Genomic DNA, 16,036 nt, shown 5'->3' with positions numbered 1-16,036 from the left:
GCTTGTTTTCCCTGGTGTAGTAGCTCAAAGACATCACAGCCAAATTGGACAAGAGAAGATAATTGAATAAAGCATAAAAGCTGAGATGAACCATATTCCCTTATTTTACAGAGGAAGGAACCAATGTCAGGGGAGAAGAAGAGCAATTTGACCAAGGTCACACAGCTAGGTAATAGCAGAGTCAGGACTAGCCCCCAGGACCCCTTGGTCCCAGACCAGTTCTCTTCCTATCCTACCAAGGTGCTTCTCAGGCAAGTCTATGGGTAGCTTGCCTGCTGTGACCTATGGATTCAGATGCTGCCCTACCCCCATTACATAGCCTTGAAGAAATCTTTCCACATGGCAGGCTGGGCTAGAAATTGCATGGCAGACACAGACAAGCCCATCTAACAGAGAGCAGACTTTATAATCTCAAATCTTAATGTCAACTGCTGAGTCCAGACTCTCCTCCTGCCCCCACACCTCCACCCGAGGGGCCCCTGGCGAGGGAAACAGGCACTCACCGTCCTCCTGGCTAGGGAGGTTCTGTGGGCTCCGCATCCTCTCGTCCTGGCTGGGGCTCAAGCTGGAGCTTAGATGTTGATCAGCTGACATCCATGTGGAGTCATTCATATCAAAATCCTCACTGCTCACGGAAGTCTCATCCTGGGGGTAATAATAATCAAAAAAACAAAGAGTGTTACAGAGGGAAGACTGAAATTACTCCTAATATACCATCCTCACCCCAAGACAGTCTCCTGTGCCGATCTTGATTCCACAGATATTGTAGGGGGCAGGCACCGCACACACAAGCCACCATCAACTTCCAAATCATCTGGTGGCAGGAGCCATGCTGGATAACATTTCCCCCAAAGAAGTGACCGGTGTTCTGTTTCCTGTTTGAAGACAGAGCTGAGGAACAGCCCTGCCTGTAATTGAGGACAATTACAAGGATTCACATCCTGGAGGGGCGGATGGCAGGACTCTCTGGCTCTTACCCTTCAGAGCCTGGAGTCAACACCAAGATTGAAGCAAGCCCAGTAAACAAGCACCACCCTGCCTCCCCACCCAGCCTCGGGAAGAAGGCTTAGCTAGGGCTTTGGGCTAAGGAAACAGGATGCAGGGAGCTCCAGCAGGGTTGGGAGCCCTGAGGTTGCCTGGGTCCCTCGGGCTGCCAGTGGCTGTGTGGAGAGCCACTGCAAACCACGCTTGGCGACACACCACCAACTCCCATGCAGCATAGATGGAATTCCTTTCTCCCACTCCCCCAGCCAAAAAGACATTTCTCTCTTCCTCCTTCCTAACCTTTCCTGGGTTTCTGAGATACGGCACTTGGATAGCTTCCAGAGCCAAAGAGGTCAGCCACAGAATTTTAAAGAAAGGAAGGGGGTGGGTGGCTCATAGCTGAACAAAAACAGAGGGTCTGAAAAGGGGCCAGGGAGGTGAGGGGAGCCTCCTGGATCTGTCCTTTCAGAAAGGACATAGTAACAGGCAGCCTTCTGGAGAAGATCAAATGTTGTGGCCTCTTTCTGGGGACCAAGTCCCATCCACTGAGCTGCTACCCACTACAAACAAGCACAAGATTGAAGAACATGGGATTTGGGACTGGAAGAGGCCCTAAGAGATAATATTCCATCTAACCTCATTTTATAGATACAGGTTCAGAGGCCCAGAAAGGCTGAATGCCTTACCCAAAGCCACACAGATAACACTAAATTAGCAGGAACTGGTTCTCAAAAAATCCCCAGGTCTTTCCAGATTCAGAGCTCTCTACCTCCATAATCACTTAAGGCTGTGCACATGGTCCCTGTCCCAATTCTCCTGTTGTCTGGAAAACCCTGGGAAGAAAGCCACTGGACCCCAACCTCCCACCCCTGGAAGAAGCCTTTTCCCTCCAGGCCATATTCTAGGGAAAATAAAGCAGGGTGTTTCAAAGCCAGCAATAGAATGCCGGTTGGACAAGGGAAACCTCAACATTTCTTGGGTTCCTTCATACTCAGAGCCTGGTTACATTTCCCTTCACTGGTGGAAAAAATAGGATCAATATCAACCTTACTCCCACTGAGAGCCTCATCTTACACATGGGCTGAATCAGTCAGCCTTTTTATTTTTTTTTAAATAATGACTAAACATCTTAAAAAACTGATTTGAACTTTCTTCGGTCCCCTTCTGAATGGCAGGTATCTATCTGCCGTGTTGGAGGGAGATGTCAGTGAGGAGGAATGAGAAGAATTACAGATTTTGCTTCTCAATCTCTCCCCCTTGACAGTCCAGCCTTTAGAGGGAATTGTATTCTTCGCTCAACTCTCTGCCTTACATTGGATTTAGGTTTAGTAGGGAACTCAGAGATGGTCTCGTCTAACCCCCTCATTTTACAGATGGAAAAACTGAGGTTGAGAAATTTAATGACTTGTCCATAAGTAGTAAAGTAGGAGAAAAAACACACTAGATTTGGACTCAAATTACCTGGGTTCAAATATCAGCTCTCCTACTGATTACCTGTGTGACCTAGGATTAAGTCCTTTCCCTCTCTGGACCTCAGTTTCTTTTTCCATCAAATATATGGGCTAAACCCAATGTTTTCCTAGGTCCTGTCCAAACCTAAATCCTATGATTCCAACTTACACAGTCAGGAATCAAACTCAGGTCTTTGGATTCCCTTTCCACTATTGTGTGCTAAATTACTAGGAAGGTACAAGGGTCCCTTAAATACATACACACACACACATCTCCTAAGAGCTAATCTTTCTAGAGAATATGTCCTCCCAACCACACAGACTCAGACTCTCCTCAAAGAACAACTCTTCCCAGTAAGGGAACATGCTACCCTTCATGAAAATGTTCTCTGAAATTATTACGCTCCTTCAGACTCTATTCACGATCAAACACTCTTACTTCATTCCTTTGGCCCTCAGGTGAACACACTGTTCAGCTTCTCCAAAGAGTTAAACCCTGACCTAGCTATGAATAATAAATAATAAATAATGAATAATAAAGCTCAAACAACCCCCCACGTCCCACCCCCACATCTCACCAACCACTTCCCTTCATGTTCATAACCACCCCTGGATCCTCTATCATTCCAAAAAGAAAAAGAACACATGAGGCTGGCTGGCTTTTCCTGGTACTACTCAATAATATATATCTCTGATAGCTTCCAACCCTTCCATCTTGGGCTAAGGGAAATTTTGTTCACCCAAGGAAGACTTTTTACAAAGATGTTTCTGAAAACAGCCAATGCTTCCACCAGCAGAGGCCACAGTTCAGAACCTCACATCTCAATCATATAAACCAACATTTATTAAGTGCCTACTACGTGCATGGCATTATGTCTAGTGCAAGTTAGCTCTAAAATGCTGAGAATTTGGATCTGGAGCAGACCATAAAGATTAGCTAGTTTCCTTCTAGGAATGCCCCCCAACAAGGGCAGTGTAAATGATCTTCTAATTCAAACTAGCTCAACAAATGTGTTTGTTAAGCACCCACTGAATAGAAGTTGCTGTGGATACAGACACAAACAAAAAATGAAACAATCACTGCCCTCAAGTAGCTTGTGTTCTATTGAAAGTAAAGTCATATTCCAAAAGTATCCCTTTGGTGACCACACGAAAGTGGGCCACCCCCCCCCCCAAACCTGGTACTTGTGAATGCAACAGAAGTGAATCCAAAGACAGCATACTGGGGGAGAAAAAGAGCTGAACTTGGGATCACAAGTTCCCAAACCCAGCACCAACACTTACAAAATGACCAAATGGCCGATGGCCTCACAATTCTGAACCTGTTTCCTTAATGGTAAAATTGGGATACTGCTAACAGCCCCTCAAAGAGCCATAGAGAATTAAGTACTGTGTAAATCTTGGGGCACTATGGAAAAATGAGTCATCATTACTGTTGTTGTTGTGAACTTTATTTCAGTAGTGCCAGAATAAAGCCACAATCAGTGCCCATGATGGGGTATGGATATTTTTCCAGGACTTTTTGGATTTGTTGAGAATTTTTACAATGGAAACTTTCAAAATTATGGTCTATTACTGTATACAGCTAACCAACAAACATGTACAGAGTATCTACTGCGGGCAGAGCCCTGTTCTTAGCGCTGGGAGAGATACAAAGTTTTAGACAGAAGTCTCTGCCTCGGACCTTAATAGAGTAAGACACCAACAAAGATAAACTGAGAGGTGCAAAAGAAAGTACTACATGAGACTCCAGGCGGAAGGTAGTTATTAGTCCCGGGGGTGGGTGAAGGTGGACATGTATAACACCAGGGAAGACTTCATGAAAGAGCTTAACATATGTTTTGGTCTTTAGGAATTATTCACCAGGCCAAGAGGTGGAAGGCTTGATGACTGCCTTCTGCTTCCTGTCCATGCTACTTCCTGTCTCTCTTTTCAAACTTGCTTCCGATTCTACCTCTTTCAGGAAGCCTTCCCTGATTAGCCAGATTAGGAATTGTTTCCCCTAAATATTCCCTAAATTCTCTTGCAGTCCGTCTTGAATTTCTAGAGGGAAGAAGAAGTGAGAGGGAGAGATACAGTGCTCATTGCTTTAGAAAGCAATGTGCCCTGGCTATCCTCTACGTAGACTCTCCATCCCCTCCAGTGCCTACAGGGAGAAATTCAAACTCTTTGGCCTGGCATTCAAAGCTTTCATTCACAGATCTAAATTATCCACACCCTCTGGTATATAACTGTTTCCTACATGCCTCAGTCTTGTCTCCCCAGCAAGATGGTTAGCTCTCTGGGGACAAGGACCACACCTCATAGTTTTCCCACAGCGTAAGATAGAGGAGTAAGCAATGACAGCGGCCTACGTTTCTACAGTCCTCTAGGACTTAGAAGGCCCTTTCCCTCACCATAACCCTGAGAAGCAGGTAGTACAAGGACTGCTATCCCCATTTCACAGGTGTGGAAACCAAGTTTCGGGTAATTGAAGTTACTTCACACAAGATCAAACAGGTGGTGAAATATCAGGGCCAAGACCAGAGCCTAAGTCTGGGGTACTTTTTCACTTCACCATTCTCAATAGGTAATTATTGAATTTGCTGAAATGAATTGTCCAAGACAATGCTCAAGTGAACACACTGTTCAGCTTCTCCAAAGAGTTAAACCCTGACCTAGCTATGAATAATAAATAATAAATAATGAATAATAAAGCTCAAACAACCCCCACGTCCCACCCCCACATCTCACCAACCACTTCCCTTCATGTTCATCACCACTCCTGAATCCTCTATCATTCCAAAAAGAAAGAGAATACATGAGGCTGATCTAACAAAGTAAGGGCTCCAATCTATTGGCACAAGTTTCTCCAAAAGAGGGTCACATAAAAACCCAGCCCAGCACTCCCACCCCACAGTGTTGCAGTGCGGCCAGCAAGGCTTCCTAGCAATGACTTCCTCGTGCCAGCTGAAATCTCTCCCAGGAATGGGTGTTTCATCCAAATATGTCCCCAAGGTAATGAGCTTCTCAAATTCTGATCCCATGAAGAGCTTTTGCACTAGGGATCTACTGGAGAGAGCCATCTGCTTCAATAGTGGGTGTGATAAAAGTGAAAGGAGCTACATCATCAGACTCGACATCTAAAAGACCCAGTTCCTGTCCCATCTCTTGACACTGACCCTGTGACTCTGAGCAAGAAAGTCATGGTTCCACAGGATTGAAATCTGTCACAGGTTGTCGTTTTGTTGTTCAGTCATTTCAGTAGTGTCTGACTGTTTGTGACCTCATTTGAGGTTTTCTTGGCAAAGAAACTGGAGTGGTGTCATTTCCTTTTCTAGCACATTTTACAGATAAGGAAACTGAGGCAAATAGAGTTAAATGACTTGCCTGGTGTCACATAGCTAGTAAGTGTCTGAGGTTAGATTTGAACTCAGGTCTCCCTGACTCCAGGCTGGCACTCTATCTATTGTGCCACCTAGTTGCCCCATTTTGTCAAACGACCCTAGTGATAACCTTCTCCAACTCCAGAACTTTAAAGGAAACTGAGGCCTAAAGAGGTCCATTGACTTACCCAGGGTTATGTAGCTAGGATACAAACCCAGGACCTCTGAGTCCCACTATGGTACTCTTCTACCATGACATATTCAACTCTAATAAAACGTAGTGATTTTGCTACAAGAGCTACCACGAAAGAACAGAAATGACACAAGACTGGATGTCAAGAGGCCTAGATTTGGGTCCTGGTCCCAGTACTGGCTGGTCCTGTGATCTTGGGTAAGCCATAGATTCACAGGGCTGACTTAGGGCAGAAAGGGACTAAGGACCAGTGAAATTGTGACTTCTACAGGCCCCACAAGTAATAAGTAGAAGAGTTAAGTTTCAAACCCAAAGCTTCTAACTTCAAATCCAGAGCCCCTAAGTTATAATCTCCCCCACTCTGAGCCTTGATTTTTGTCATCTGTAAAAGGAGATGACACTTACACTCTCTACCTCACAGTGTTTCTGTAAGAAAGCTGTGTAAAACAGCTGGGGAGTATACAAAGATGGCATTATTATAGAGGTACCCCTCCAAAGGCCTGGGGGCCTTGGGATCTGAAGGACCTACTTCAAACAGAGGTCAGGACCAAGAACACCACACCTCAGGGTGGGAGCCAAAGGAAATACTGAGGGGAGAACAGAAATGGAGCCTTGACTTTAATTCTCTTAATTATTAACATCAAGACTTTTGGAAGCCAGTTTTCTTTTCCCTGCTTCCACTGTTGGATTTTTTTTTTAAACTCCATACTCATACTGGGCAGGGACATGCTCACTATCATTTCTGTTTTAATAAGAGTAGACAACTTCCCCTCTGCTTATAAGCTCCCAGTCTTCCCCACCCTTCTGCATGAGGTGTCATTATGCCAAGGAAGTTTAGACTCAGCCTGACCTGGGCAGAACCTGGGTTGATTTGAATATAGAAGAGCATTGGTTTCGGTAAGAGGACCCGGATTGGAACTTGCAGCTTGGCTGCTGACTGTATGACCTTTAGTAAGTCACTTCCCTTTCCTGGGCCTCAGCTTTCTCACCAGTAAAATGAGGGAACTGGATTAGGTGGTCTCTGAGGTCCCTTATGGCTCTAAAGTTATGAAATTTAAAAAAATTATAACATTTTCTACTAATATATTTTGACCAAAGTGGGAGAAACCACCCAAACCCTGTAAAGCAATATTATCCTCACCCTGCATGACAGAATATACATTCCTTGAAGGCAAAGACTATTTTTTATCTTTATAACTCCAGCATGTAAAATTGTATCTGGAAAAAAGGTGTTTAATAAATGCTTGTAAAAATAGATGAAAGGCTTTTAGTGTTGAATTGAGAAAGGGGCCTCCTATCCAAGACCCCAATTTCATCCTCAAATGCCATCAGTCCCTCAGATATAGATGAGATATATCAGATATAGATAGACATGTCATGCACAGATATATATATATATATATATATATATAAAAATATATATTTACATAAAGGCTTCAATTGTAGCAAGTCTAATCATGACTCCCATCACCCCCTGGCACCCTGAGAATGAGGCAACCTCAGCTAATTGCTCAGGTAATTATCAGAGAGCACTGTTCTGCACCCATAAATAACTCAGAGAAAGAAAATCCACTCCACAAATGAAAAGGGGGGCCAGGCTTTAGGCTAATCAGTTCCTCTACAACTCTGGCTTTACAAGTTGGGCCCATCATTCTTTTCCTTCCTTGGCTCTCAGGGGAATTTGATCTACCAAATTCTTTTTTCATGTAAGCAAACTTCAGTGAAACTTTGATTAGAAAATAAAAGAACCATCCATTTGCCTCTCAGCTCTCTCCTAGAGCCCTCTCTTATCCTCAATCTTCTTCCTTTAAGGCAGTGTGGCAAAGTGGGAAGAGCCCTGGATCTGGAGTCAGAGATCCTGGCTCTGCTACTTACAAATTGTGTGACCATGGACGAATCATTTCACTTCCATGAGTCTCAGTTTCCTCATCTAATGAGGGTGTTGAAAGAGATGGCCCAAGGTCCCTTCCAGGGCTGAGGCTGGGCTGAGCCCAAAACTTTCCTGACAACAGGGAAATTATGGTGGGGAGGTTTTCCCTCTCAAACCCCAACCTCGAACTTGGTCCCTCAGAGGCACGGCATAAGAGTGGGATAAAGAACACTGGATCTGGAGTCTGAGAAAATGGGTTCACATCCCAGATCTACTACTTAAATAAGCTATGTGAGACCCCAATTTCCTTGTGTGTAAAATGATGGGCCAGCTCTCATTGATCTCTTAGGTGCCATATAGCACTCAATCCTCAGCCCCTCCGTCCATAAGACACCTGGCAGCAGCATGTGACAACAGCTGCCCTGAACCATCTGCCTGGCATCTCCCTCCCACTCCTTCTGCCCTCCAGCATTCCAAAGCCAACAGTCTCCAGAGCCCGGCAATAAAAAACTCTACTGCCTTCTTTTCCAACAAGAAAAGGGCCTGAACTGCTAACACTAGGGTCACAGAGCACTGGGGCCAACTGCTCCCCTGAAAGGGGAGCTCTTCAGAAGTCAGCAGTGCAGTCACAGGGACGCACCCTCCCACTGGAACCAGGATTCCACTCTGAGCGTGACTGAGGGCTGGGAGGGTGAAAGGGAAGAAAGTTAAACCCTCCCCTCCTCCTTATCTCCAGTCCAAAATTCACGGGCATGTTCAGTCTCTGTTCTTTTTCGAATAGCACAACATAATGGAAAGAGCCTCTGATGAGAACATGGGACACCTGGAGATCTAGTCCTAACTCTGCTGATGATTCATTGTGACCTGGGAGACAGTAGCTTTCCTTTGTCTCTGGGCCTCAGTTTCCTCCTCTGAAAAATGAGTCAATCTGACTAGATCAATGGTGGCAAACTCAAATAGAAATGGATCCCTGCAGGTCACACAGTGACTTACAAAAACCACAAATCAACACTATCTATGTTATATTTTATTTTTATTTATTTTTTTCTGGTTGGCAGCTTTGCAGGCAGGTTGAGTTTGACACCTCTGGCCTAGATCATAGGATTATAGAATTTAAAATAGGAAGGGACCTTAGAGATGTTCCAATCCCTTTACAGAGGAGAAAATGGAAGACTGCAGAGGTCAAGGGAACTGTCCAAGAACACTAGAATTTGACCTCAGACTGTTCAGTCCCAGATCAACATTATGGTAGGGGAAGTGGAATAATCGGAAAAGTCTTGAATTTAGGGTCAGAGAGCCTGGGGTTTTAATACAGGCTGTGCTAATTACTAGCTCTATGGCATCAAACAAGTCACTCCCCCAGGCAGTTCTCTAGTTTCCTCATCTATAAAGTGAATAGGTTGGACATTTTCCCTAAGGTCCCTTTTCTAAGGAACCTTTCCACTCTACAATTCCAGGATTCTACCATGCCACCTTTTCTTGTTGGCACACAAACCCCTTACCCAAGGACTAAGGGGGCCCCGGGAGCCTGGCAGGCAGAGCACAGAGCACAGATGAAGCAAAATGGTGGCTCCTGGGCAAAATAGGGAACTGTCCCTGTAACCAAGGCTTGTAAATACAGGCAGGTGCTATCAGTAACCTGATTATTTTACAACTGGGGTCAATTTCTCTGGAACTGGGTTCCTGGAGCCTCTGAAGTCAGGCCATTTATATCCTCCCTGCTGTGGGATCCTGGCTCTTGCCACACACGATTTACTTTCCAGGCCCTCTCTAAGAGCTGAAACTCTATATGCTCCACTTACTTTGGGCAAAGAAAAAAAAAGAGGGATTTGCTTGGAATTTAATGCAATCTTAACCTGTAACCCTGGGTCCGAGAGTCCTGGGTGTGGTTGGGGGACGGGGAGCAGGAGGGGAGGGGAGAGGAGCAGGGAGGGAGAGGAGGCATTTCTGAGGCAGGAAAGCCAAAAACAAGCCCTTCTTTCTGAAGGCCTCCAGCCAAGACAGGTTCCATGGGCAAAAACCACAGTTGCCATATTATGGTATTTTGTTTTGCATTAAAGTTGTTAACTTCTTTTAACCCAGAATCTGTGCCACCTTCAGTTGCCCCAGCAACAGCTTTCTCCAGACTAGATCAGCACCAAGATCATCATCACCCCAGGATTTGGAATGGGAAAGCCCCTCTTAGTTCCCCTCCTTTCATTCTAGAGGCCCAGAGAATGATTTCCCCCCCCCCCCCCCCCCCCCGTCTATATGTCTCTGCACCTCTCTCTGTCTCCGCCTTTGTTTCTCAGTCTCTTACCACTGGGCAGCACCTCCCCTTGGTCCCTGCCAGCCTAGGCCAGTTCCATGAAATTCCCTGGTAGAAAGCTCTCCTTAACCTTGTCTCCATGTCAGCAAACATTAAGCACAGCCTTCTGAGCATGCCAAGAAGGTATTGAACCGCATTTGACCCCAACTTAACCACTTCTGCTCATCAGCCAGTTCATCAGCCTGACTGACTAATGGAAGAGGGAACAGATCGGGATCAAAGGCAGCAGGCTTTAAATGCTGGTCATGAAGAAAGGCAGCAGATCCCAAGAAATCTGGTACAGCACTAATTAAATAGAAGGGCAAATTCACTTTTCTGCCCAACGGGACCAGGAAGATCCTTAAAGCTGCCTTTTTCGGTTACAATCTCAGTTGAAGGGCATCTTTTCTGCAACAGTAAGGAATTTCATGTCTGACAACATAAACCCTTTTTACCACTATTTCTACAGACATACCCTTTTGTGAGAAATGTGGAAACAACATGGGAGGGCATACAAATAATCCATCATCCGGCGCATTTTGAATTATATAGATACACAAAAAGGCATGGAGAAGTTGCAATCTGCCCCAGAAGAGAGAGAACTCTCATCAATGAGAACACAGATGCATTTAAGTGTTCTCTCGGTCTCTCCTGTCTCTGTCTCTGTCTCTGTCTCTCTCTCACACACACACACACACACACACACACACACACTTTCAATTTCTCTCTCCTGTTCTCTCAAGTTCTCTCTCACACAATATCTCTTAAAAATATGTATTCACAGAATGGTGTTTTAGTGTTGAAAGGGACTCAGAGGTCAACCACTCTAACTCCTAACTCAAGTAAGAATTACCTCTTCAGAATCTGTGACAATTGGTCATCTGGTCTCTATTTGAGCACCTCCAGTGCTCACTACTTCACAGGCTGCCTATGCTTTACTGGACAGTTCTAATCACTAAAAAGTTCTTCATCATAATCCATTTTCTCCTCACCTCTGCCTCTTAGAATCTCTAGTTTCTTTTAAGACTTAGCTTAAACACCAGCCTTACACATGAAGCTTTTCTTCCTAGCTGCTAGTGCCCTTCCTCATCTTCCCCCCCAAAAAATCACCTTGTATCTATTTTGTATATATCTACAAATATACATATTCTCTCCCCTGACAGAATGTAACTTCCTTAAGGACGGGCATTGTCTTATTTTTTTGTCCCTAGAGCCTAGCACAGTGACTGGCACACAGTAGGTCCTTAATAAATACTTATCGATTTAAAAAATCTATCTCCTTATAACTTTTACTCCTCCTCTATTTTCCAGCACCATAAATGACATATCTAATCCTTCTATTAGCTAGTCCGTTAGACATTTTAAAATGGCAATCACACCCTGCCTATCTTCTCACACATAAGCACACTAGCATAGTAACTCAAAATAACAGAAACCAAAGATGTTAAGGACGAGTCTACAAACCAAATTGTACGCAAACCAACTATGCTTCATGTTTTCTAAGCAAACAACTCTCATGCTGTTATTAGTAATAATTATTGTAATAATGATTAATAATACATTTATATAGCCATTTAAAAGTTAACAGAGTGCTTTCCTCCCAATAACCTTCTGAAATAGGTGGGTAGTATTATTATTCAAATTTTATAGATCAAGAAACCAAGTCTCACAGAGGAGACAAGTCAGTGTTGGAGCTGAGACTTAAACCCAGGTTTCCTGATTCTTAAAGTCTGAGTTTCTCTCTACTACATAAGAATCAAAACTGCAGACACTTTACTGAGATAGTCTGTATGGACAAGATAGCTTCTTTATAGGGAGGAGATGTTCAGTGAGCCCTCATGGAGTAAATAAGAACTTTAGAAGGTTTTCTTTCCTTCTCTCCAAGAAAGCTGGAGCTGAACTTATAGCAACTTCTCTGCCTAAGACTTCCCCTGAATCTTGCCTTCCAGGAAGAGGATCAAAAGTACTTAAGCAATGAAGAGCACACTCCAGTATAACATCCTCCCCAGGTAGGGAGAGATCCAGAATATCAACCTTCTATGCTGGGAAATGCCTTTGGGTGCTACATCCTCGCTGTTCAACATTGAGGTGCTGAATTGAGTGCTGTCTGACCCCACAGGACATACATACCCAGCAACTGGGTCTATTATTGCCAGAGAATGATTGATGAGGCCTGAAATCTGTGTTGGAAGGCACTGTTCTTCAAAAGTAAGCCTGGAAGAATCTCACATCTGGGCAGGATATATTTAGTCCAACCCCTCCCTACCTCTACAACATCCCTGACTGAGGGATTATCCATCCAGCCTCTACTTAAAGACCTCTCATTAGGGTTTTCACTACTTCTTCCCAAGACAGATCATTTCATTTCTGAATGGTGGAGAAGTTGCAATATGATCTTTGGGCTGCTATATAAATGGAATATATTATTACTTAATCCAATACTTCAAGACTGGAGATGATAGAGATTGAAACCCTGCTATGTTTTACTAGATGTTTTCACAGATTACTACAGCAGCCAAGAGATGTGATGCCCTAGGAGTAGCCAGCCTTCTAGTGATGCCTCTTCTCCCTTAGCTAAGCTGATCCTCTAGCAACAGCTAGGCAGATAGTCCATCATGGGCTTATATTCAGCCTTTCTGGGCATATTCTTCTCTTTCACAGATTTCCAAGACCCAGAGTAACCTCTGCAAGAGGCTGAGGCACTGAAGGACAGTGTAATCACCATCATCAGTATTAGGAAGGTCTTCCTTTTCTTGAGCTTAAATCTGCCTCTGCATCTTCTAACCACTGCACCTAGCGCTGCTCTCTGTATCCAAGCAAAACAAATTTAATCCTCCTTCCATAAGATAGCCCTTCATTCCTGATCCTAAGTCTTCTTTTCATTGGGCTAAATGCATCCTCAGTCCCTTCAGCTGAGCCTCACTCACATGGCATGCCTTCTCATCCTATATAATTCTTGTCCCTGATTTCCCCTGAAGCTTCCACAGAGGATTTACCCAATACAATAAAGGCCTTCCTCTTATTCTCGAGGCTGCCAATGAACACTTGAGCTGCCCATCTGTTGTCTCTCATCCTCGAGATTCGACTAGCCTACCTCTTTTCTGCCCATACTCATCCTTTAAGCAACCATTCACGAGCTGTTATTGGTAACAATAACACATCCTCCTAACAGACAATTCTTCAACTATTGAAGACATTCAAGGAAGCCCAAATGAACCAAGAATAAGACAAGGGTTTGACTTTAAGGATGCAACTTTTAAGTTTTAAGGCTTTTCAATGAAGGAATAACAGTACTGGGAGCTTAAAACAACAGTGAATCATTTATTCCTCTGTTTACATAAAGTGAGCCCTACTCATTGACCAACAGAACACAGGCATGATGTCTTACAGAACTGCAAAAAGACAGGGCCAGGAAGGGATCTTAGAGACCCTTTAATCTAACCTCCTAATTTTACAGCGAGTACCACAGAGGGGAAGTGATTTCCCAAGGTCACAGGAGCAGCTGCTGGCAGAGGACCATGAGTTGAAAAAGTAAGAAGTCCTATATACAGCTCATGTAAATAATCCTTCCATAACTATCCAAATGCATGGAAATCAAGAGAGGCTACACACACAGTCTTTCTCCCAGCTTATATTCCAGCTGGCCAGGACATACAAACACCTATCCTGCTGCTGGGGCACAGGAAGTTTCCATTAGAATCTGGAATAAGAAGGGTTTTACCCCTAGGGAGATGCTATTTCAAGCACAACCCTCCACCAGAAATGGGAGGAAATCACAGAGTCCAAACACCATTTCAGGTGAAATCAGGAGGTTATTAATCTCCCCTGCACACAGACAGAAAGAAAAATCAATGTTTTAGAAAAAAAAAAGGTTCCATTTGAATTAATGGGTTTGTGGCTCCTTCATTGATCTGTTCCTCCTCACACTTATTTTTTGTGCTTTTGTGCACTTAGAGAGGAGGGGAGAGAAGAGGAAGGAAGGGAAGAGGGGAGGGGAGGGGAGGGGGAGGCGCTCTTGATAAGGAAAAGGACGATCTAACCTTAACCTTTCTCCAGGAATAATGCTAATTAGAGAGGCTTAATGAGAACTTCCTCTGAAAGCCCAGCTCCAGAGGGGCAAGAGATGGTCTGAGGAGCTGCAGCTGCAGCTCTTGGGGGCTCAGTTTTGAACGGCAGCAGCTGGAATCAAAATGTGGACGGGATTTTTTTTTTTTTCCAGTGGCGAAGGCTTCCGGCCCCTGAGGTGTAAATCCACCTTAAGAACGCATCTTACAATTCCTTCAATTCCAGCAATCTCCATTCCCCCATGGGAGCAAAACCTCCGCACTGCCACGCCCCCCTCAATTCTTCCCCCCCCCACCCCGCCTGGGTACCCAAACCTCTTTAATTTAGGAATGCCTGCTCACCAAACGGCCAAGCATATGCCCACCAAGTCATCATCCACCAGTGAGTACCATAACAGGTTATCTCAGCTTTAGTTTACCTGAACTGGGCACGCAGGCGGAGTCTCAGGGTCAAAGCAGCCCCATCCTGGACAGAGAGAACTCCCCAAACACCAGCTCAACTCCTTGGCTAAGGGTCACCAAAGTCCCTCTCGGAGCCGCCCTCGCCCCGCTCCAGGCAGCCACTCACTCCTTCCATCCCCCACCACCAGCCACTTCCCCTCAGACAGCGGCAGACCTGGAGTGGCCTCCCAGCTCCCGGTGCATCCACCCTCTCTTCAAACACCTTCCACAACCCCTGAACAGTCCTTAACTCTCTAAGCGCCAATAGAGTACTAGTCCAGCAGTCCCTACAAAAAGTGTTCGCCTTACAATACCTTTACTGTGCGCCCCATCGCAGCCCTCCCCACTCCGCTCCCACCCCCAACCCCGCCGCGGCGTGGACTCTCAGCTCTGCGTGTGCGTGTGTGTGTATGTGTGTGTGTGTGTGTACACACTACGAGCCTCTCAACACTCTTTAAACAGGGGTACACACTTCCACCTCCTTCCCTCCTCTCCCCTCTCCTCCCAGCCATCCCCCACACAATCAACACAGTCCAGTCCAAGCGCCCACTCTGCCGAGACCAGAGGGACTGGCCACCCAGGAGTCCGGGCCACCCGCTCCCCCCCCCCGCGTGGCAGAACCCTATCCTTCCCCCCGACACACACACACACACACACACACACACACACACACACACACACTCCGGAGGGAAGGGGGGGTAAAGGCAAAGAGCAGCCACCCCCTCCCCTCTTTTCCTCCTCTCCTGAAGCAGAAAGCCCTCCCCCTCAATCTTCATCGTCCTCCTCCCTGGGACCCCTTGTGTCACCCCCACCCCACCCCCTCCGAAGACCCCCCCAACCGCAGCTCAACGGCCGGGGGCGACAGAGCTCGGGGGTCCGCGGGGCGGGGACTAGGGGGGAGGGCTGGGCTCCGTACCTGGGCGGCGGCAGCGGCGGCGGCGGATGGGGGGGGGCGCGGGGAGGGAGGGTGAACGGGGGAAAGGGCCCGAGCTGGGCGAAGAGGAGCAGGAGACGGCAGCGGCTGCAGAGAGTGAGCCGCGGTGACAGCCCCACAGCTGCTGCTGCTGCTGCTGCTGCTGCTGCCGCCCGGGGAGAGGGGCTGGCACCGCCGCGGCGCGTCACTGCCCGGCCCGGGGGGGCGGGGGCGAGGAGGGCCCAGTGCTAGCGGCGCCGGGGCCGGCCAGGGAAGGGGGGGCCCCCACCGGGCACCGGGGGGAGGGGCCAGGCACGGGGCGGGGGGGGCAGGGTGCACGAAGTGGGGGCGGGGCACGGGGAGAAGAGGTCCCGGGCACGGGGAGGGGGAAGTGTAGAGAGGAGGGGCGGGGGGAGATGCCCGGCACAGGGATGGGGGACAGAGTGTGTATGCGGGGGGGGGGGGGGG

General features: G+C 46.4%; 1 protein-coding gene across 4 annotated transcripts in view; it reads right to left on the bottom strand.

The window, feature by feature from the left end:
• The window catches only part of NOL4L (nucleolar protein 4 like), a 179,790-nt gene that overhangs the window by 65,449 nt on the left and 98,305 nt on the right, over positions 1-16,036 (bottom strand). For 2 of the 4 annotated variants that reach the window (XM_027867664.1, XM_027867665.1), the window contains exon 5: positions 504-645. In XM_027867664.1, coding sequence (XP_027723465.1) covers positions 504-645 — 142 coding nt within the window. Of the gene's footprint in view, positions 1-503; positions 646-977; positions 1,006-15,571; positions 15,603-16,036 lie in introns of those variants that run through there. The other 2 variants (XM_027867666.1, XM_027867667.1) reach the window with 2 other exon arrangements.

This window comes from Vombatus ursinus, unplaced genomic scaffold (assembly GCF_900497805.2).
Source record: "Vombatus ursinus unplaced genomic scaffold, bare-nosed wombat genome assembly UNPS02014786.1, whole genome shotgun sequence".
NCBI lineage: Eukaryota > Metazoa > Chordata > Mammalia > Diprotodontia > Vombatidae > Vombatus > Vombatus ursinus.
Note: the sequence above shows the minus strand (reverse complement) of the source record. Positions and strands in the feature narration are given on the sequence as shown.